This window comes from Pituophis catenifer, unplaced genomic scaffold (genome assembly GCF_029215685.1).
Source record: "Pituophis catenifer annectens isolate HBS135680 unplaced genomic scaffold, rPitCat1.0.hap2 SCAF_1, whole genome shotgun sequence".
NCBI lineage: Eukaryota > Metazoa > Chordata > Lepidosauria > Squamata > Colubridae > Pituophis > Pituophis catenifer.
The window spans coordinates 14,139,919-14,161,886 of record NW_027256881.1 but is presented as its reverse complement, the minus strand read 5'-3'; the positions used below and the strand labels follow the sequence as shown (position 1 = coordinate 14,161,886).

General features: G+C 39.2%; 1 protein-coding gene across 2 annotated transcripts in view; it reads right to left on the bottom strand.

The window, feature by feature from the left end:
* Window positions 1–21,720, bottom strand: part of LOC139308504 (ras GTPase-activating protein 4-like) — an 88,772-nt gene extending 67,052 nt beyond the window's left edge. For both annotated transcript variants that reach the window (XM_070932078.1, XM_070932079.1), the window contains exon 1: window positions 21,531–21,720. In XM_070932078.1, coding sequence (XP_070788179.1) covers window positions 21,531–21,595 — 65 coding nt within the window. In that variant the 5' untranslated portion in view covers window positions 21,596–21,720. The remainder of the gene's footprint in view (window positions 1–21,530) is intronic.
* Window positions 21,721–21,968: the final 248 nt, after the last annotated feature.

The window sequence follows — 21,968 nt, the reverse complement described above, 5'->3', positions numbered from 1 at the left end:
AATGCCCCACCAGTGGAGGCTTTCAAGAAGAGAATGGATAACCCTTTGTCTGAAATGGTATAGAGTATAGATTCTCCTGCTCGAGCAGAGGGTTAGACTAGATGACCTCTAACGTCCCTTCCAACTCTGTTATTCTATGTTGTTCTATGTTATCCAGCTTGCATTGCAGTGCTCCTGGCCTGGTGTCATGCAGATGAATTGGGATCATGACTCCCAAAATTCCCCAGCCAAAATAGTTCCACAGATCTTTTTCTTCCTAGTGTAAAATCTTTATTCTAAGACAGTATCATATATCTTGCCAAGCTATGACATATTTATTTCCCTTTTGGAGTCAGTGTATTATGCAAACCGCAGCCACCATGTTTTGCAACTATCGTTTACCGCGCTGAACCGAAACAAGGTTATCTTATTCAAAAAGCTATGCTTCAAAACAAAGCATAATATAATTTATAGATCCATCTTAAGATTCCCTTAGTTTAAAGTAACAGAGTTTGTGCCCTGGAGCAGAGCTTCTTAAAACAAGATCCATGGCATTCCAAGACAATCTCCCAATTCCTCTGATGTCATTTTAAGGTGCAATCAGGATTGATCAGGGTTGTTTTGACTGATTAATAGATGTCAAGATGCTATGAACATGGGCAGGTTATATGTCTGCCAGACTACAGAAGTTGCATGAAGCCAACTAACTAAATCTAATCAAGGAGAGAACCAACCTAGAACTAAGGAGAAATTTCCTGACAGTTAGAACAATTAACCAGGAGAATGGCTTCCCTTCAGAAGTTGTGGGTGCTCCATCACTGAAGACTTTGGAGGTCTTCTAGACCAACCCCCTGCAAGGATACCCTATACCATTCTGGACAAATGGTTTTTTAATCTCTTCTTAAAAACCTCTAGTGTTGGATCACCCACTACTTCTAGAGGCAAGTCGTTCCACTGATTAATTGTTCTAATTGCCTTGGTAAGGTCACACTTGGAATACTGCATCCAGTTTTGGTTGCCACGATGTAAAAAAAGATGCGAAGACTCTAGAACAGTGTTTCTCAACCTTGGAAGCTTGAAGATGGGTGGACTTCAACTCCCAGAATCCCCCAGCCAGCAGCGCTGCCTGGGGGGATTCTGGGAGTTGAAGTCCACCCATCTTCAAGCTACCAAGGTTGAGAAACACTGCTCTAGAAGGAGTGCAGAGAAGAGTAACAAAGGTGATTAGGGGACTGGAGGCTAAAACATATGAAGAACGGCTGCAGGAACTGGGTATGTCTAGTTTAATGAAGAGAAGGACTGGGGTGACATGATAGCAGTGTTCCAATATTTCAGGGGTTGCCACAAAGAAGAGGGAGTCAAGCTATTCTCCAAAGCACCTGAAGGCAGGACAAGAAGCAATGGGTGGAAACTAATCAAGGAGAAAAGCAACTTAGAGCTAAGGAGAAATTTCCTGACAGTTAGAACAATTAATCAGTGGAACAATTTCCCTCCAGAAGTTGTGAATGCTCCAACACTGGAAGTGGTGTAGGGTTTCCTGCCTAAGCAGGGGGTTGGACTAGAAGACCTCCAAGGTCCCTTCCAACTCTCTTATTCTGTTTTCTGTTTTCAATCTAACTGTCAGGAAATTTCTCCTTAGTCCTAGGTTGGTTCTATGATTAGTTTCCATCCATTGCTTCTTGTCCTGCCTTCAGGTGCTTTGGAAATGGGCACATATAGTTACACAAGCCTATGACCCACCCGACACAGAGGTGCTGTAAGCTTCCACGCTGTTTTCACGAACTGGCAAGCGTTGAGATAGGGAACAACGGAATGTAAAACAAAAGCATCTTATTCTTATCAGCCATGGTTCACCGGCTTCATTTGTTAATCATTTGTAAACTGTAAACAACACCTATCTTACCTCTAAAGTCTTTTGTTTTGATTCATTGCTGAATGTTTCTGTCCTGACTCTGTGTGTACAATGCAAGATAAGCAAAGTGATTGCTCGAGGCTTCTAGTTTTGCTCCTTCTCCATTTCCTTCTCTCCAACAAATCACCAGAAATCTGATAAAGCACTCCAGTGGTGTCTTGGGCTAAAGTCAAAAACCAATCAAGCAGGTGGCTCTTCCATCCAGAGCCATCCATAAGCTCTCAGGCTTTTGTCAAAACGTTGAAAGCAAATGTTGGACGAGGACAATACAAGTTCCTCCCCTTTCATACCCAGATGCACAACACAAGTACAAAAATTGCAAAGCTTGCATCGCAACAGTGCAATGCTGCTTTTCTTATTTGCCCCCTTCCCCTTGACTACCATCTTGTGACAGAGGACATCTGCAAGGAGAATAAAACAAAGTAAATATTATAATGGAATGTAGTGGGCAATATATTTTGTAGGAGGAAAAGAGAATGAAGACTGTCCCTCCCTAAGCAGTGGTGGGTTTCTACCGGTTCACCCCAGTTCGGGCGAACCGATAGCGGCGATGGTGGGCTGAGAGCGAACCGGTTCACTCCGATCGTCAGCTGAGCCCTCCCCCCCTCCCCTGAGCTATACCTACCTATGTGTTTCCCCAAAAATAAGACCATGTCTTATATTTTTTTGAACCCCAAAATAAGCGCTTGGCCTTATTTTCGGGGAGGTCTTATTATTTTGGGGTGCGTGAAGCAAGATGGGGCTCTTCTTGCCGTCTTACCTGATTTCCAGCTCTGCGTTTAAATATTTTCGGGGGGGAGGCTTATTTTAGCGCATGTGCTCAAAAGCCAGATTGGGCTTATTATCAGGGGATGACTTATTTTCGGGGAAACAGGGTATATTCATTCATTTTTAGCCCAGCTGATAGGCGCAGCAGAGCAGATTGCAGCACCTCAGCTGTTCTGAAATGCAATGCAATGCGCTTGTTGTTACACCGGTTGAAACCCACCACTGTCCCTAATAATTGTCAGAGTATGTGGTAGATGCATGAAGACTCTTCATGTCTGGCAAGATTCTGTCTGCAGGTGTGGAAGAACTCCGCTTGGAAGAATCAATACATTGACATTTTTGGATTTGGGGCCTGATATTATGGTGGCTGCAGTTTCTGGAGCAAAGTTTGTGTTTTTTAACCTTTGAAGCTTGTAATAAAAAGAGTGAGGTTTGACTAGATTCATGATAACCATCTTGAATTAAACAAATAAATGTCCTTGTTTACAAGGTATCAGCTAGAACTCTGCTCAGAGATCTTAAACTTTAGAAAATAATCAAAAATTGGAGGAAAAAAATAGAGGCAGGGAGAAGAATATGCAATTGCTTTATTTGCACCTAATTGTTCAGTCTTAAAATTAGCAGGAGTTCGTAAAATAAAAGGAGATGTAAGTTGCTTTCTAGAGTAAATGACAGCCTAATTTTTCAAAGTCTAATTTGTTAACCTTAAAACCTTATTTTATCTCATTTTTTTTCCTACCTTAAACTTAAGCAAACTGAGAAACGCATCAGCCTGTAACAAAACATGTTTTCTTCCTAGAGGCCTTTGGCGCAGTTATCATTGAATAAACAATTTTTAAAAGGTCACACTTAAATCATTTCCTCTCTGAAAAATTTTATGCTTTGTTGACAAAGCCACAAGGTCTCCAATTAGCTAGGGAGAGCTTTTCAGTAAACCATACTGGCAAATAAATGGACACCATAGAGTTCTAATGTAAAATGTAAAGGGATTCATCTGGTAAGTAGAAATCTGAAATGGGTCCTTCCTTCAGTAGATGAGTGCAGAACAGAAAGTGAACAGACTAAAAGTGGTCAACATTCCCCTCCAAGCCCAAAAATAAATAACAGAATAACAGATTTGGAAGGGACCTTGGAGGTCTTCTAGTCCAATCTCCTGGTCAAATGGGAGACACTTCTGGATAAAATGGCTTCTCTTTCTAAAAACCTCCAGTGATGGTGCACCCACAATTTCTGAAGGCAGCCTATTCCACTGATTAATTTTTATCACTGTTAGGAAATTTCTTTTTTAGTTCTAGATTGGATCTGTCTTTGATAGTTTTCCATCCATTACTTCTTGCCTTGCCCTCAAAGTGCTTTGGAGAATAGATTGTCCCCATTTTCTTTGTGACCCTCAAATATTGGAAGACTGTTATCATGTCACCCCTAGTCCTTCTCTTCGCTAGATTAAACCTACCCAGTTCCTGCAACTGTTTATATAGAGCGTCCAGCCCTCTAATCATTTTATTGCTTTTCTCTGCACTTTTTCTAGTGTCTCAATATCTTTTTATATCATGAAATTGGATGCAGCACAGGTAGTCCTCAATTTATGACCAAAATTGAGCCCAAAATTTATGTTGCTAAGTGAGACATTTAGGTTTTGCCTCATTTGATGACTTTTCTTGCCACAGTTCTTAAGTGAATCACTGCAGTTGTTAAGTTAGTATCCCAGTTATTAAGGGAATCTGGCTTCCCCGTTGACTTTGCTTATCAGAAGGTTGCAAAAGGGGATCACATGACTCCCGGACACTGTCATTGTCATAAAAATGAATCAGTTGCAAAGCATCCCAATTTCAATCATGTGACCATGGGGATACTGTAATGGTCATGTGAAAACCAGTCATAAGTCACTTTTTTCAGTGCTGTTGTAACTTTGAACAGTCACTAAATGAACTGTTGTAACTTGAGGACTACCTGTATTCCAAGTGTGATTTTACTAAAGCACTATAAAGTAGTGCTAATATTTCATATGAGCTTAATACTATTCCTCGATGGGCTTTTTTGCCAGCTGCACCACACTGCTGGCTCATATATATATATATATATTAATTTGATTTATATGCCGCCCTTCTCCGGAGACTCAGGGCGGCTTACAATGCGTTAAGCAATAGCCTTCATTCTTTTGTATATTTTATACAAAGTCAGCTTATTGCCCCCACAAACTGGGTCCTCATTTCACCTACCTTAGAAAGGATGGAAGGCTGAGTCAACCTTGAGCCTTGGAGAGATTCGAACCAGCAGAAATTGCAGGCAGCTGTGTTAATAACAGGGTGCACCAAACCACTGTACTATCAAGGCTCTTATTTAAGTGGCTGTCCACTAGATTCCTCTTGCAGATACTGTTGTCGAGCTAGGTACCACCTATTTTACACCTGTGCATTTGTTTTTTCTTGACTAAGTGTAAAATGTTACTTTTCTCATCAATGAATTGCATTTTGTTGGAAAAGGTCAGTGTTCAAGTCTGTCTAGATCCTTCTGGATCTTCAGCCTATCTTCTAAAGTGTTGGCTATTCTATGCCCCCATCTAAATTATTTATGAAGATGTACAGGGCCAAAGATAGAACCTTGGGCTACCCCGTTGCATGCTTCTCTCGTGTAGATGTAGTTCCATTGAGGACTACATGTTGTGATTTGTTAGCCAATTACAAATCCATCTGATGGTAATGTTGTCTAACCGATATTTTTCTACTTCACCAAGAAGTAAATTGTGGTCTACTTTGTCAAATGCTTTTCTGAGGTCCAAATATACCATATCCACAGCATTTCACTGGTCCACTAATTTAGTTACTTTGTCAAAGAATGCAACAAGATAAAATAACGACAAATAATAAAAATAAAGCTTAAAACAATTTTAACCACCCTGACAACCTCCCAATAGATTTGACGTCAGCTTGAAATTATGGATGTTAGGCTCACTCAGTAGTGTTGCAAAAATATTTATAGAATAACATAAACGGAATCACTGTTTTTAGAATTTATGCTCTGTTACTTTCCTAATCTTTCCATTCCTCTGTCAGCTTGATTTATTTGATTGTGTTTTACACTTCTATGGGTGACACACAATTTAACCATTTATTATCTTTGCTTCTCAAGAGATCATTGACTCCTTTTACCTATGGCCTTTATGCTCCTCTAGGACCACACTACTCTTCTCACAACTTGTGTGCTTTGGGCAGCTAAGTACATTTTCCTTTGGTCTGATTGCCACACAGTCCATATCACAAAGTCTGTAGAGATTCTCAGTCATCCAGGTCATGGTTGTCCTAAAGGTGCTTTCTTGTACTTGGTTGTCCCAAAGGTGCTTCCTTGGACTTCCTAGTTTTTTCTTTGAAGATGTTTCGCTTCTCATCCAAGAAGCTTCCATTCAGTGGGATTCAGCCTTATCCAGCTTTCTGCTGCAGGAATTCTCAAGCTGATTTCACAAGCATTTTATTGGTGAACCTGAACTTAATTCTTCTATAGGCAGTCCTTGACTTACAAACATTCATTTACCGGTTTTTCGAAATTACAATATCGCTGAAAAAAAGTGATTTAAAAGCAGTCCTTATACTTACACCTGTTGAAACATCCCCGTGGTCACATGATCAAAATTCAAGCCTCAGCTTGAATTCGTGTATTAAAGCAGTGTCATGTGATCATCATTTGCTACCTGCCCAGCCTGCTTTTAATAAGCAAAGTCGGTGGGGGAAGGCAGATTCGCTTAAGAACCATGTGATTCCCTTAACAACTGCAGTGATTCACTTAACAACTGTGGCAAGAAAGGTTGTAAAATGGGGCAAAACTACCTTAACAACTGTCTTGCTTAGCAACAGAAATGTTGGGCTCAATTGTGATCGCAAGTCAAGGACTACCTGTATTATATATTACTTGTATTATGCCAAATCAGGTGAAAAAAGCTTTCAACCTGAGCAAATGTACTGTGTGTAGCTTAACAAGGAATGCTAATAACATTTATAGTGCTGTGATAGATTTTACTGCTTTCTCTTCTGTTATAAATATGCACATTAGAAATTCAGGTGGAGAAAAAGTGGAGGAATGCTTTCACTGTTTGAATAATGCAGTGCTGAAGAATAAGAGTCTAAAAATTTATAAGCTTATTTGTCAATGCATATGGGTTACAAAACCTGACACTATACTCCACAATTCCCCTTTTTTCCACTGGTTCAGTGTTTCATTGAAATTTCAAATTTGCTTAATGCAAGGTTTGGGGGAAATGCCAGCCTAACATAAAGTAAGCGAAGCCTGTATATAGATTTACATCCATCCATATGTATAGGATGTGCAAAATGCTATTTCAAATACAGATAGTCCTCGTTTAGCGTCACAATTGGGACCAGCCACTCAGTCACTAAATGAAGCAGTCACTAAGTGGAACCACAACTGTGCTTATGATCTTAGTGCAGTTTTCCTTTGCTTGACAGACCTGCGAAGGTCATAAATGTGATGATTAATTGCAAAGTTTCTTTTTCATTACTATTGTATTTGCAACTAGTCATTGTATGAGGCAGTTATTAAACAAGGACTACTGTCAAGTGCCAGGGAAATCGGAGATCCAGATAGTTCAAATGAGTATAAAGATTTATTGCACGCTTAAGTTCTCTACAAGAATCTGAACTACTAATGGCCAAGGGAAATTAACGGGAGATAAGAATAGAAGGAATTCAACGAGAGCTGGACTTAGATCTCTTGTCGGTGCAAAGGGTCTCATGACTGATGATGCATTTGATCCCTCCGTCAGTCTCAGCCTGGTCATCACCTACAACTACCTGTAACTGGTTTGAGAGGTCTTATAGAAATCAAAACATGCATATTTCAAAAAAGAAGTACAGCTCTTTTATAATTTCCTTCCGGAGAAGGAAAGGACGAGATTGCCCACAAGTGCTCCAGACAGTTTGTTCCTCATGAGGAGACTTAAGACAGGAGTCTCCAGCAGGTTTAGAACTCTGAGAGATGAGGGAATAGCCATTGTGCTCTATCCACAGTCAGGAACTTTGAAAGGCCACTAAATTCACATACCATATTTTTCGGAGTATAAAATGCACTCCCCCCTCCCCCCCCAAAAAAGAGGCTGGAAATTTGGGTGCGTCTTATACTCCGAATGTAGATTTCTTGAAGCTTTTTTTCAGCCCTATTGAAGCACTAGCGAGTGAAGCGATCTTCCGTGCTTTGCCTGCTCCATCCGACTCTCAGCTGTGCTTTAGAAGCTTTTTTTTCAGTCCTAACGAGGCGCTACCGAGTGAAACGGATCTTCCAAGCTTCGCCTCCTTTTCTCATTGCTTCTCTCTCCAAAGATCAGCTGTGCTTTAGAAGCTGTTTTTTATCCCCAAGCAGGGGATAAAAAGTGCGTGTGTGCTCAAAACCAGCAAACTAATGTGCTGAAGCTAACCAGACTAAGGACGCTAGCCAGATGAATACCTGGTAGGCAGATTTTTTTTTCCTATTTTCCTCCCCAAAAACTAAGCTGCGTCTTATACTCCGGTGCGTCTTATACTCCGAAAAATACGATACTTCCTTTTCTACTCACTTTCAGAATTGGCTTGTTACCTTCAAATTTAAGAACTTATTTTATTTCCTTTTGGAATAAACAGCAAAAGATTGACTAAAACTTTGATTTAAAAAACCAACAAACAGATTAACAGTCCACATAAATTTGAAGTAAAAAGTTGGAACAATCCTTAAAAACAATCCTTCCCATGGGAAAATGCTTTCGTTTTGAAACATAACACGATAAAATTTTAAAAATGGGACACTAGAGGGAACTAAATATTGCAACTGAAGGAGAAGAACATCTAAATTTGATTTACAGTTGCAGAATGAAGCAAAATGTTTTAATACTGAACATATTAAAGATTTACAAAACAGGCTTGTTTAAAGTTTTGAAGAACTTTATGAGAAGGAATAAAGAAAAAAAAATGAAAAGAAATCAAACTCATTAGCATTATTGGAAGGAAGGAACTATAGATTAAGATTGCTAGAAATAAAAGGAATACAAATTGGTCTATTCAATCAAGGTTAAAATAATGTTACCTCCAGTAACTTTTAATGGACTTTTGCTAACATGAAGACTAAAACAATGATGCTTCATGGATTTTTTTCTAGAATAAGGGGTGGGAATTGTGAAAAACAGATTGTTCTATTTTAAGAGTAATAAGATAAACTAAAATTGCTTATACTTATGATGAAGATGAGAAGTCACTTTATATACCTACGGTATTTATATTTTTACTATATGCTTATTTTTTCTTTTTCTGTTTCTCTCCTTCTTTCATTTCTGAACCTTCTATTGCTTTAATTCTTCTAGTTTTTCAGTTTGCATTAGTTTTTACTGTTGTAATTATAATCTTTAATAAAATTACTATTTAAAAAGGCAAAATAAATAGCCCATTCCCTTCAGGTTTCAAAACTTCATGTAATAACTTCTCTAGAACAGGGGCGAGGAACTATGGCCCTTCCTGAAGTCCACAATCTCTGAACTTCAGTTCCCAGAATTCCTGAGACAGAGTGACTTATGACAAATTTTCAAAAATATGCCCGTTGCGACATCCCCATGGTCCCATTATAAAAATTCAGATGCTTGGCAACCGACTCATATTTATGACGGTTGCAATGTCCTGGAGTCATGCAATCAGCTTGTGTGACCTTCTGACCAGCAAAGTCAATGGGGGAACCTGATTCACTTAACAATCGTGTTATTAACTTAACAACAGCAGTGATTCACTTAACAACTCTGGCAAGAAAGGTCGTAAAATGGAGCAAACCTCACTGAACAAATGTCTCAGCAACAGAGATTTTGGGCTCAATTGTGATCATAAGTCGAGAACTAACCATACTCAAACGTATTTCTACCTTGAGATCATCCAAGGAAAGTCCTTCTATTTGTCAACATTGGCCCAACAAAATGGTTATGCTGTGTTTAACAGCCAAGAAATAAAAATGATTGGTTTAACAATAAAGATAAAGATGCGGGGTTGTATAGCAAAAATAAAATGAGGTGGGATAGCCAAAATAAGGAGGAGTATGTTGAGATTAATAGTTAAAATGTAATGAATGTTAGGTTTAATAACAGAAATAAAGATTATAAATGTTGAGCTCAATAATAAGAATAAAATGATTATGTTGGAATTCAATATTTTATGAATGTTTATAATAATTGTATGATTTATACTTTAAAAATATATCCATCTAAGCAAATGAAAGAGAAAAAGGGAATGATAATTGGTTAAGATTTAAGATTTAAGTAACGGGTTTTTGCGGATAGCGGCATAGTTAATAATAGATTTGAGGGAAATAACTGAGTAAAATATTAAGTTGTATTAATTGAAAATTAAGATTTGTTAGTGATTTGTATGAATTTCTGACCAGATCAAGAGCTTTGTTTTGAAAAGATGTGTTTTATGTTTATGTTTTAAAATAATAAAAAACTTTTCTAAAAAAAAACATTGGCCAGACTTCCCATTTTGTGGAAAAGAGGTTCCACATTTTCAGTTCTCAACGTCGCACATGCAGACTGGTAAGTAGAAAAAAGTGGGGAAACGGCTGTGGATTGAAAGGCAGATCCAGGAATCTGTTTTTCCAGCTTGGAGTGTTTAAGGGGGCACCATGACATTTCCAGGTAGGGTTGCTTCTTGCTGTTCTTTTTAATACATTATAAGGCTTAGCCTTCCTTCTCAGGTATCAGAAAGAATACAAGGCAGAAAGGACAGCCACACAGCTGTACGTAGACGTGCGAGGTGGGGAAGAGGAGAAACAAATGAGGATACATTGCACTGTTGTGTTGTAATGTAAACTCTTCTCCTTACACATTTGGGCATGATATTGTGAGGCAAAGGGCAGAGTTTCCACCACGCCACATGTCTTGCACTTGAGGAGTTGTTGTGATTTTTTTTAGGAAAAAAAATCTCTGGAGATGTGCAGAATGACTCGAGGCTTTCAAAAAAAAAATGGGGAGCAGCAGGGTTGAAATCCAGCAGGTTCTGACAGGTTCTAGAGAACCAGTGTGGAAATTTTGAGCAGTTCAGAGAATCAGTAGCGGAAATTTTGAGTAGTTCGGAGAACCGGCAAATACCACCTCTGGCTGGCCTCAGGAGTGGGGAGGGAATGGAGATTTTGCAATATTCTTTCCCTGGAGTGGGGTGGGAATAGAGATTTTGCAGTATCCTTCCCCTACCATGCCCACCAAGCCACGCCCATAGAACCGGTAGTAAAAAAAAATTGGATTTCACTACTGGGGAGCAGGCAAAACAGACTTCCATTCTGCCCTACATTTGTCTCCTGTTTGGTCCCTTTAATTGCCAAATTATAGCAAAGGAGATCACGGCACTCAGAGTTATATGGCAGGAGGAACATGGTAGGGTTAATAGGTTTAACCGTGGCTATGCCATACTTTAATCTTTTTTTTTAAAAAAAGTAAATAATTAATAATATGAATATGGAATTCAGATTATGCCCAGTGTTGAGAAGTGTTGTTTTTTTTTTTTTTGCTTTTGTGGAAACACTGCATAAATGCGAAAAGCATCTTTAATTTCTCTTTTACATTTCTGTATCAGTGGATCAAACAACAATTGGGGAACATCTGAGAAAGGGTCTCTATGGAAAAACAAGGGAAGCAAGCACACACACTTTTTATGACCCTGTAAATCCCTTAATTCAGGGTAGAGTTTGGGTGCCTGGATGGAGCTGAGCATTTACTGGCCGGATGCCCTTGCTGACACCTATGTGGAGTTTACAGCAGATATTTTCTCTTTGCACCTTAGGAGAGGAACATCTGCACTATTTAGGGTTGAACTCTCAATCTTTCAAGTATGAGGTGCACGTCTTCACCACTACACCTCCATGCTGTATACATACACACACACAGAGAGAGAGAGAGAGAGAGAGAGAGAGAGAATGATGATGTCAGCATGCAATACTGCAACTCAGATTACCGGTAGCTATCATGATGTAAGTATGTAATTGTGGCAATGGCATGACGACTTTATTGCTCACATGTTTGTGTGTTGATGTCATATTGGTTTGTTGTGCATACTGCTGAATCTAAGTCAAATTCCTTTCCCAACTATCACACACATACACACACACACCAGAGGTGGGTTTCAGCAGGTTCTGACCAGTTCTGGAGAACCGGTAGTGGAAATTTTGAGTAGTTTAGAGAACCGGTAGTGGAAATTTTGAGTAGTTCTGGAGAACCGGTAGTGGAAATTTTGAGTAATTCTAGAGGTAGTGAAAATTTTGAGTAGTTCAGAGAACTGGTAGTGGAAATTTTGAGTAGTTCGGAGAACCGGTAGTAAAAATTCTAACTGGCCCCACCCCCATTTATTCTCGGCCTCCCAAGTCCCAGCTGATTGGGAGGAAATGGGGATTTTGCAGTAACCTTCCCCTGGAGTGGGGAGGGAATGGAGATTTTACAGTATCCTTTTCCTGCCATGCCCACCAAGCCACGCCCACCAAGCCACACCCACAGAACCGGTAGTAAAAATATTTGAAATCCACCACTTACACACACACACACACACCCCTCTAGATTATATATGCAGTTTTAAACAACATACAGTTTTAATTTATGGCTTTCAAGCAACTTTTCATCCTTTCCAATGTGAATACCCTTTTCTTTCTTTTGTATACAGAAGCCACTTTTAAACAATTATTATGTCGCGGTATTTCATTCCTCATTATCTATTTCAAACCACATTTCTTGGAAATGGATACCCTTATTTGAAGAACAAGTTAAATACTGTACTTCCTTTAAATTGTCTCTGGATGTACCTCTACTGAACTGTAAAGGTTTTATTACACAGATGAAACAGGCACACTACAATTTTTTTCATAGGGATTCAATTATCCTGCTGTATTTGCATGGAATATGTAAATGTATTAATTCAGCTGTGTTACTGCATAATGTATGCTTCTTATCCAAAAAGCAATAATTGTTTAGAGTTAGGGGAAAAAAGGGGGGGAAAAGTTAAGACTTCATGTACAAAATCTATTTCTAAAATGATATAGATCTCTGTTTTTTGTTAAATTGAACAAACATCATGCTTCAAGGCTATTTTTTTTTTGAATTGTATCAGACAGTGATCCCAGGAAAAAAAGACAAATCAGTAAACTATTGCCTTTTAGATTTGCCTAAATTAAGCAATACAATCCTAGATCTTTTATTCATGATTCATGGAGGAAAAGAGTTTACAGATTTTACAGTCAATCATTTTATTTTTTTTAAATTCCAAACTGAAAAGTAATAATTCCTTTGTCAGCAAAAGATAATCAGGTAAGATTCTTTTCTATGAAATATCCATAGCTATCACAGGGCCAGCCTCTCTTAATTGCTTTGCTACAAAAGGAATGGAGATTATTGGGCATTTATGAAGAGCATTCCAGGGAACTCTGGGCAGGGAGATGGGGGGCATATAAATTTAATAATTAAATAAAGGTAAAGGAGTCCCTTCAGATTTTACTCTACTAGTCATTGCTGATTATGGAGTGGTGCGGTGGCCTAGAGGTGAGTTCTCCTCTCACAATCAGGAGGCTGTGAGTTCAATCCTAGGTAGAGGAAGGTATTTTTCTCTCCGGGCACACTAAGAATAGATCTGCTGAACAAAACTCCGCATTGGCGACAGGAAAGGCATCTGGCCATTAAAACACTCTGCTAGCTCTATTCAGTTGCCCAGACTCCACTCCATAGGATTATGGGGTCGTTAAATGACAATGATGATGATGATGAGTCATTGCTTTGCTGATTATAGGGGGCAGTGCTCATCTCCGTTTATCTACTTATTTATCTACTCGCATTTGCATGCTTTCGAACTGCTAGGTTGGCAGGAGCTGGGGCAGAAATGAGAGCTCACCCCATCGCATGGAGCTCTGGTCTCAAACCTGGGCTGCCGGCTTTCCAGCTGATAAGCCCAGAGTCTTAACCACTGAGCCATCATGCCACCCTTAATAATTAAGTAAATAAAAATGAAACAGTGTGCTATTTCTGGATGTTGTGGCAGGTCAGGAAGTAAATCCTTCAAACTAAAAGCCGTTTGTGGTATTCCAGATAACGGAAGACATATTTGGAGGAGTAAATGTCTATGGAGATTCTCAGTCATCCAGGTCATGGTTGTCCCAAAGGTTCTTTTTCCAAAAGGCAGCTGGACTTTGTTTTTTCTTGAAGACGTTTTGCTTCTTATCCAAGAATGGAAGAAGCTTCTTGGAGCTGAAGCAAAACTCTTTCTTTTCAAGAAAAAAGAAGGAAAACCCAGCTGCCTTTTGGAAAAAGCAGCCTTGGGTTTGGAGGAATAACTTCCAGAAAAATCATCAAATGATACTCCCAGGACCCCTGGATTATACATTCCTCTAGATTAACGGAGAAACGGAATTGCTAGGTTATTGCTAGGTTTGTTTTCTTCTTAGTTAAATTCTTCTCTTTAAATTTACATGGTGGTACATATCAAGAATATGAGATGAATACTGCCACCCAAAGTCGGCTATGACTAGCGGAGTAAAGATCTGCAGGGATTCCTTCAACTTTACCTTTTATATATCAAGGATTCCTCTTTCTTGCTTTCAAATCAGTGGTGGGTTGCTACCGGTTCACCCCGGTTCGGACAAACTGGTAGCAGCAGTGGCGGGAGGCTCTGCCCACCTGCCCGGACATCATCAAATACACTCTGCGAACTGGTAGCAAAGGTAAGTAAAACCCACCACTGTTTCAAATGTTGCTTTAGAGCAGGCACACCTTGAGACAAACTCAAGGCACAGGGGCTGGATCCAGCCTGCGGGATGCTTAGATCTGGCCCACGGGGCTGCCCTGGAAACAGTGAAGGACTGGCCCGGGGTGCCTCTGCCAGTGAAAACAGAGCTCAGAAGGGCCGTGGGAGGCCGTCCTGATCTCCATTTTCACTGACAGAGGGTTGCAGGAGGCCATCACAGCCGAAATCTGAGCTTAGGAGCCCATTTTCCCTGGTAGAGTATTCAGGCCTCTACAGGCGTCCCCAACACAAGTGACGTCCAGCTGGCCACACCCCCTGGCCACACACCCCAGCCCCCCCCTCAGGTCAAACACAACCCTGATGCAGCCCTCAATGAAATCGAGTTTGACACCCCTGCTTTAGAGCCTCTACATTTTGAAAAGGGCTTTACAGAGTGTTTATGTGCTATTGGGTGGCTGGAATATGCCTATTGGTGCATATAATATTATGTTTAAATAAACCATGACATTCTATGTTTAATCTCATTTTGCTAACATGAGAGCTTGGTTACTCTGTAATTTGGAATAAATCAGATTTGATATCATTCAGTCCCAGTGATTATTCTGGCAATTTTCTAAAATCGGAGTTTTAGGCTGCTTTTATTCCTTTTTTTTTTTTTTTTTTGGCAAAAAAAGATTCTTAAGAAGCTGCCTTAATTAACAAATTTGAAATTATTCCAAATTCTGACACAAAGAAAAGAGATCTAGACAGACGTTCCACAATTATTTTGCATATTTTTGAGTAAACTAAATGTGCTTAAGATGCATTTCATTCCAAATGGCATGATTTATATTTTAGAGCTCTTCTTGTTTAATTTCTTCACATTACTTTAAGGACATTTATTCATTATTCAATAGCTTCCTTTGACAGGGGCATTCTTCAACTTTTTCATCTATAAAACTACAACTGTTGGGGAAAGCAGATATAATTTTCCACTCTTTCATCTTACCAAAACCTAAGGGTTTTGGGCATGACCACCTGAGTATTAGATCCATGTCCTTCCTGGCTAATCAAGATCTATTGAGACACAACTTATAGTTGCAAAATTCACCTTCGAGTGAGGGTTGGTCCAGCTTGAACTTGATCTTCCCTTTTCAAGAAGTCGCTGAGGGACCCAACAGTATTGGACCATTTTTGTTCCAACTTCATTCTTTCCTTTTTAGGGAAGGTGATTAATAAGGTAATTGGACAGAAGGTCCTAGAAGAACCAAATTATTTGAACTTTTCAGTCAGATTTAAAACCAGGATTTAGCTAGCATTGATCGCAATTGTGGGTGCTCTCTGGTGGGACAGAGATGGAGGCTCATCCACCCTGGATTTCCTGCATTTCTCAATGGTCTTCAAGATGTATAGGGAAAGTCCTTCAAGGTATTACATGGAAAAACCAAGTTGATAAAATTTTGATTATTTTTCCCATCCATCTTTTTTTTTTTTTAATTTGATTTATATGCCGCCCTTCTCCGGAGACTCAGGGCGGCTTACAGTGCGATCTGTAGATCACATCACGATTGGCTATAAACTGAGGGCATATACTGGCCCAGTATCTGATTTTTTTAAATATAAACGATGCTGCACTTCAATGGTTAGATGGACCAGACATTGGTATTTGAACATAGATCTTTTTAACATTTATATTTTATTGTGCTTTACTAATCTAGGTGAAATGTTAATATATCTCGCTTATCCATAGATGATATGCCATTTGCTAAACAAACAAACAAACAAATATTTTTTTCTATGATCAGTTTACATTATGGGTTAATTTCAGATGAAAAATCATCTGAGTTTCTATTTGTATATTTATTTACTTTGTATGCTGCCTGTTCCTGTAGGTTTTGGGCCACTAACAATCAAGATCAGCATGAAATGAAAGCAACTCCTTCAAAAATAATGCATTTATCCATTTTGAGATTCCATCATATGACAATTGTGTATAAATAGGACTTGGAAGATCTGTTTGATCTGATCTGAAAGAAGTTTTATAATAATATTACCAAACCAGCTTTAGTTCTAATAAAACTTTTTTTAAAAAAAAATCAAAACTGAATTTAAATTACCCTAGAATGATTCTATGCAGTTTATTCAAATTAAGTTTTTCTTATTTGGCATTCCTGTTTCTGAAACTTGTTAATTTCATTAAGTATTCATATTTGTTAATTGAAAGAATTTAAGTAGGCCAGAAACCACATTTTAAAGGAAGTTGAAGAAATACCAGTAGATGAAACTGAAATTAATTATTGGCACATTTGTAGAAATAAGGAATGTCAATATCTTGTTTTCATTTTAAAATATGAAAATAGGTTTCTTTTATTTTGAAATGTTTTTGTTTTATATCTCAGAAAATATTTCCTGAAAATTGAAGGCAATTTTAGAACTGTTAGAAATGCCTTCCAAGAGATTGCGGCATTAATCCATTCAGCTGCGGCTCATCTTCTTGCTCTCATATTTTGGCTAAAATCCACAGGATTCTTAACATAAATTTAAATAAATTTTTGCAAGTAAAGAATGTGAATATGCTTGACAATTCTTATTTATTATCTGATTTGCATACTGTCAACTTCAAAGTGGCTCTCAGTGATTTATATCCATAAAAAAAGAAAATAAAATCTGTTGTAATGGCTTATTTATATATTATGTTCTTTTATGTTTGAATTAGGGTTTCTCCCCCCCCCCCCCCCGCCAACAGAATAGCAAATTATAAGAATAGGTAGCATCAAAACCAAATAAATAAATTATATTTTTCCATCTTTTCTATTATCTTCTCCTATTGGTGTCTTATAATTATCACTTTGTTGTTTGTATGTACACTGAGAGCTTATGCACAGGGAAACAAATTCCTTGTGTGTCCAATCACACTTGGCCAATAAAAAAATATTCTATTCTACAATATATACATACATACATACATACATACATACATACATACATATATGATATATATATCTAAAACTAATGTATCTCCTGCTTAAATTATTTTTATGATTCATCACACAGTCAACCCAGATGTTCAGACTGAATTTGGCATTTTTATCAACCTATTGAGTCTTTCCCAAGGACCTGGGATAGGCAGATGTGGACGTTTAATATATTGTCGCAGGATGTAAACTGTTCTGAGTAAAAGCTGCCTTTTGTAATTGACTGACGGTGATTTTGTCATTTATTATTATCTATTAAGCTCTTGTCCTGTCCACCATCATCAAGCCAGAAAGGGCAAGAATGTGAAAAAAAGCATGTCTACCTTAAAGCCAAGACCTTGCTTTGTTCCACCACCAGAGACATTCTGTGGTCAGAAGGTGGTAGCGCTCTTGTACTCTTTTTCCCCCGATCTTGATGTTTCCATCTCAATGACAAGCAACATAGCTTGTGCTATGTGCCCTCTTCATATGTGCATGATCCAATACACATGCCAAACGGTCAGGATCGTTCGACACTGCTTTTACTGTTGTTCCCCTCCATGTAGGTAGAAGGCAGGATGCCAATACACCCTCAAAACTAGGAGCTGATTCTCCCTTAATTTGCCTTGTCTCTCCTTTTAGAACCATTTCAACTGATGGCCATGGACACATCTGAGTACAGTGAATTTGTCATTCTAACTCTTCACTGAAGGGAGGAAATATTTACTTGATCTTGAAAAAATTCAAAATTTAGAATTCTTTATTGGCCAAGTGTGATTGGACACCCAAAGGAATTTGTCTTCGGTGCATAAGCTCTCAGTGTACATAAAAAATACATTCATCAAGAATCATAAGATACAACACCTAGTGATAGTCATAGGATACTAAATAAGCAATCAAAGTCATACTAGGAAACTAAATAAAACAATATAATCGTAAAGATGCAAGCAACAAAGTTATAGTAATAAGTAGAAGGAGATAGGTAATAGGAAGGATGAGAAAAATAATAGTAATACAGTCTTAGTAAATAGTTTGACAGTGTTGTGGGAATCTCCTCAATATTTGGTTTCAGTTGATTTTTGACATTTTGAAAGGAAAAGAAAAACTGATCACATTCTCTACTTCCCCAAAACCAGATCTCTTCTCACTTTCAGTTCCATCCCTCTAAATGTTTTGGCTCCCCATCATTTATACTGTAGGAAGTTAGCACCCACTTCTTTCCTAGAGGAATGAAATATTTTAGGAAATATTAAAAAGGCAGAATATTATCTTTTCCTGGATGAGAAATGGAGAAGCATGTTTTAAAGACGAAGCAACTCCCACCTTCTTGCCCCCCACATCTTTTGTCAATGGGCCAGAGGCAGAAACTCAATTCCCTCCCATCTTTGTCAAAGGATCATCATTTGCAACACAATAGGACCCATCTAGCAACAGAAACTAACACAATAGCACCCATCTAGCAACAGAAACTCACTACCTGGCACCTGGGAAGATTACATCAACCAGCAAAGCCAGCTAAGACCCCCACTCCCTGGGAGTCTGACAACCAATCAGGATACTCTTCCAGGGGCCCCAGGAAGTTCAAAGCCAGAGAGGGCATAAAACCCGGGGACTCGCTGCATCTCTGCCCGTTTTCTGTTCAGGAACTCAAACCATGTGATCCTGTCCACCATTAAACCATCTTTCCAAGCAGTCTCCATGTTTCCAGTGTCTTTTTCCCCACTTGGAGCTGAACCCAGAAGGATATTTCTTCCTACAATACTTTTCCCAAGGGTTTTTGGAGGGGGGGAATGAATGCCTACAAGTCAGGGTTGACTCCTGGCACCTAGTCCTCGTCTTAGGATCGCAATTGAGGCCAAAGTTTCTGTTGGTAAAAAAAACGGTTGTTAAGTGAATTTTGCCCTTTTTATCACCTTTCTTGCCACAGTTTAAGCAAATCACTGCAGTTGTTAAGTTAGTAACACGGTTGTTAAGTGAATCTGGCTTCCTCGTTGACTTTGCTTGTCAGATGACCCTGGGACACTGCGATCATCATCATCAATATATGCCAGTTGCCAAGCAACCACGTGACCACAGGGATGCTACAAGCAGTCGTAAGCGTCACAAATGATCATAAATCACATTTTTTTCAATGCCTTTGTAATTTTAAACAGTCACTAAACAAATGGTTGTAAGTCAAGGACTACCTGTATTGGATAACTCCCTGCAGTTTTCTTGACAAGGTTTTTCCTGAAGTGATTTGCCCTTGCCTCATTCCTAAGGCTGGGAGTGACTGGACCATGGTCACCTGGTTCAGGGGTCTCCAACCTTGGCAACTTTAAGACTTGTGGACTTCAAATCTGGGAGTTGAAGTCCACAAGTCTTAAAGTTGCCAAGGTTGGACACCCCTGACCTGGTTGGCTTTGTACCTATGGAAGGATTCAAACTCAGGGTTTTCTGGTTTCTTCTGGTGCCTTAATCACTGCAATATATATAAAAAATTCCCATTTCTGAAGGTCTTTAAGAAGAATCCATTGATTGATTGATTGATTTTGTTGCAATTGCAGAGGGTTGATGATCCTTGAAGACCCTCCCAATTCCATGATTATTTCCTTAAAGCCCAGGCAAAGACCATTCTAAATCCAATATTTTCCTTCAGGGAGATCTATGCAAGATAATGGAGAATAACAATTGCTGCATTTTCTCCCTTTTGATTCTCCATATTTCCTTCTAGATAGCCATGGTTTTTTCCTGTTTCTGTCCTCCAACATCAAATAATGCTGAAATTCTAAAAAGAAGACTCATTAATTCCCAATTTAGGTAAGAAAAAGAGACCCAAGAGCTAGATTGAAATTTAGCACAAACAAATCCCTGATTTTAAAGATTTTGCAAAAAAAAAAACCAAAAAAAACCCAAAACTGTTTACCTTTGTTTGACAGCCATTTCATTGCCTGAGTTCACTCAACACAGTTAACCTGCCGACTGGACTAACTAATCATTTCTGACCATCCTTTTCACACTGGATCCATAACAGACCAAACTGGCTGAGCCTATAATAATCCCAATGCAAGGACCAAAAGATGCATCCTTTCCAAAACCACAGCCATAACCAGCTAGTACCGTGTTCCTGAGGAACACATCATACCACCACCCTGAACCTAATTTAGACGATGCCTCAAGCTTCCGATCTGAATTTGCAGAACTAGATTACGAAAATCTGTAGAGATTTAGAAAACCCCAGCAAATTTATCTTGCTATCGATGTGGATGGACACTTTGCTGCGTGAGGGAATACAGGTGGAAAAAATCCCACCCCCACCCAGGAAGATTTCTCCATTCAGGCTGCATCATCATCATCATCATCATCATCATCATCATCATCATCATCATCATCATTATTATTATTATTATTATTATTATTATTATTATTATCTTTAGTGAGATTCACAGCCTTTGAGGCTGGTTAATAACTCAGCAGCTCGAGTCCTAACCAAAGACCTAGGAACTGTTAAGGGTTAAGGAACTGTTTTATTATTATTATTATTATTATTATTATTATTATTATTATTATTATTATTATTATTATTATTATTATTATTATTATTGGAATTTAGAGACCAGATTTCCACATCTCAGAAACGATGCCAATGGATCTATTCACAAAGCTATGAATACATATATGACACCTGCCAAGCTTGTATTTTTTGAGGAAAAACCGACCTCAACTCTGCACTTTTCGATTTTAAAGACAGTTGCAAATGTCTCAGCTTTGAGGGGGCCCCTCCTTTTTTTGGGGGGGCAGCTTTTTTTCCCCCCTCGAGCGCCGGTTGAGTGCGAGGAAAGACTGCAAAGTTATTCAAGCGTAAGAACCGCCACCCCGTCCTTCCTCTCCGCCCCCCTCCCCATTTTAAAGCTAGCAAGGGACTCCCTTAACGCCCACCAGGAATGGGCGAAGAAGACCGCTGGCGTGAGCAGGGGGGGTTGGACTAGATGACCTCTAAGGTCCCTTCCAACTCTGTTACTGTGACTGCTCTTGCAAAGCGATCCTATATACAGGCTTTGCCAAGGAACGCACCATCTAAGTCAGTATATAAAGGATCCTTGGGAGCAAAAAAAAAAAAAAATACACCGAGGAGTTATTGAGGGGAAGACCCATCGCAGAAATCTGGCAGTTAGAAACAGGTGCAAGTGAGGAGCCAGGACACGCGTTGTTGTTTTTTTTTTTTTTACTTACATGTCTTTGGCGGGCAAATTTTTCCCTTCCACTATTCGGATAAACAAGGAGCTCCTTTTAGCCATGGCTCAGTCGCGCGCTGCGTGGAAAGAAGGACCGCCAGAATGAAACAACATTAGCGCCGGGTTGCCATAATCGGACTCGGCTGGGTTGATGACGTGACGAAGACACTTTAACAATAATAAGAATCAATAAGAACTGGAACGAGACCCGAAAGAGTGAGCGGAACGACCGCTAACTCAAGCGCCTTCCCGCATTTCCACGCAACCTTGCCCGGCTCAGCTCGCTCTCTCTATATATGGGGGGTCTATATAGGAAAGGCGCACTCGTGCCCGGTTTTTTTTTTTTTTGGTGTGTCTTTTTTTTTTTTTACCGCTCGGCCAATCGGAAGGCGAAGAGAGGGAGAAGGAGGCGTGGTCGCGAAGACACGGTCAGCTG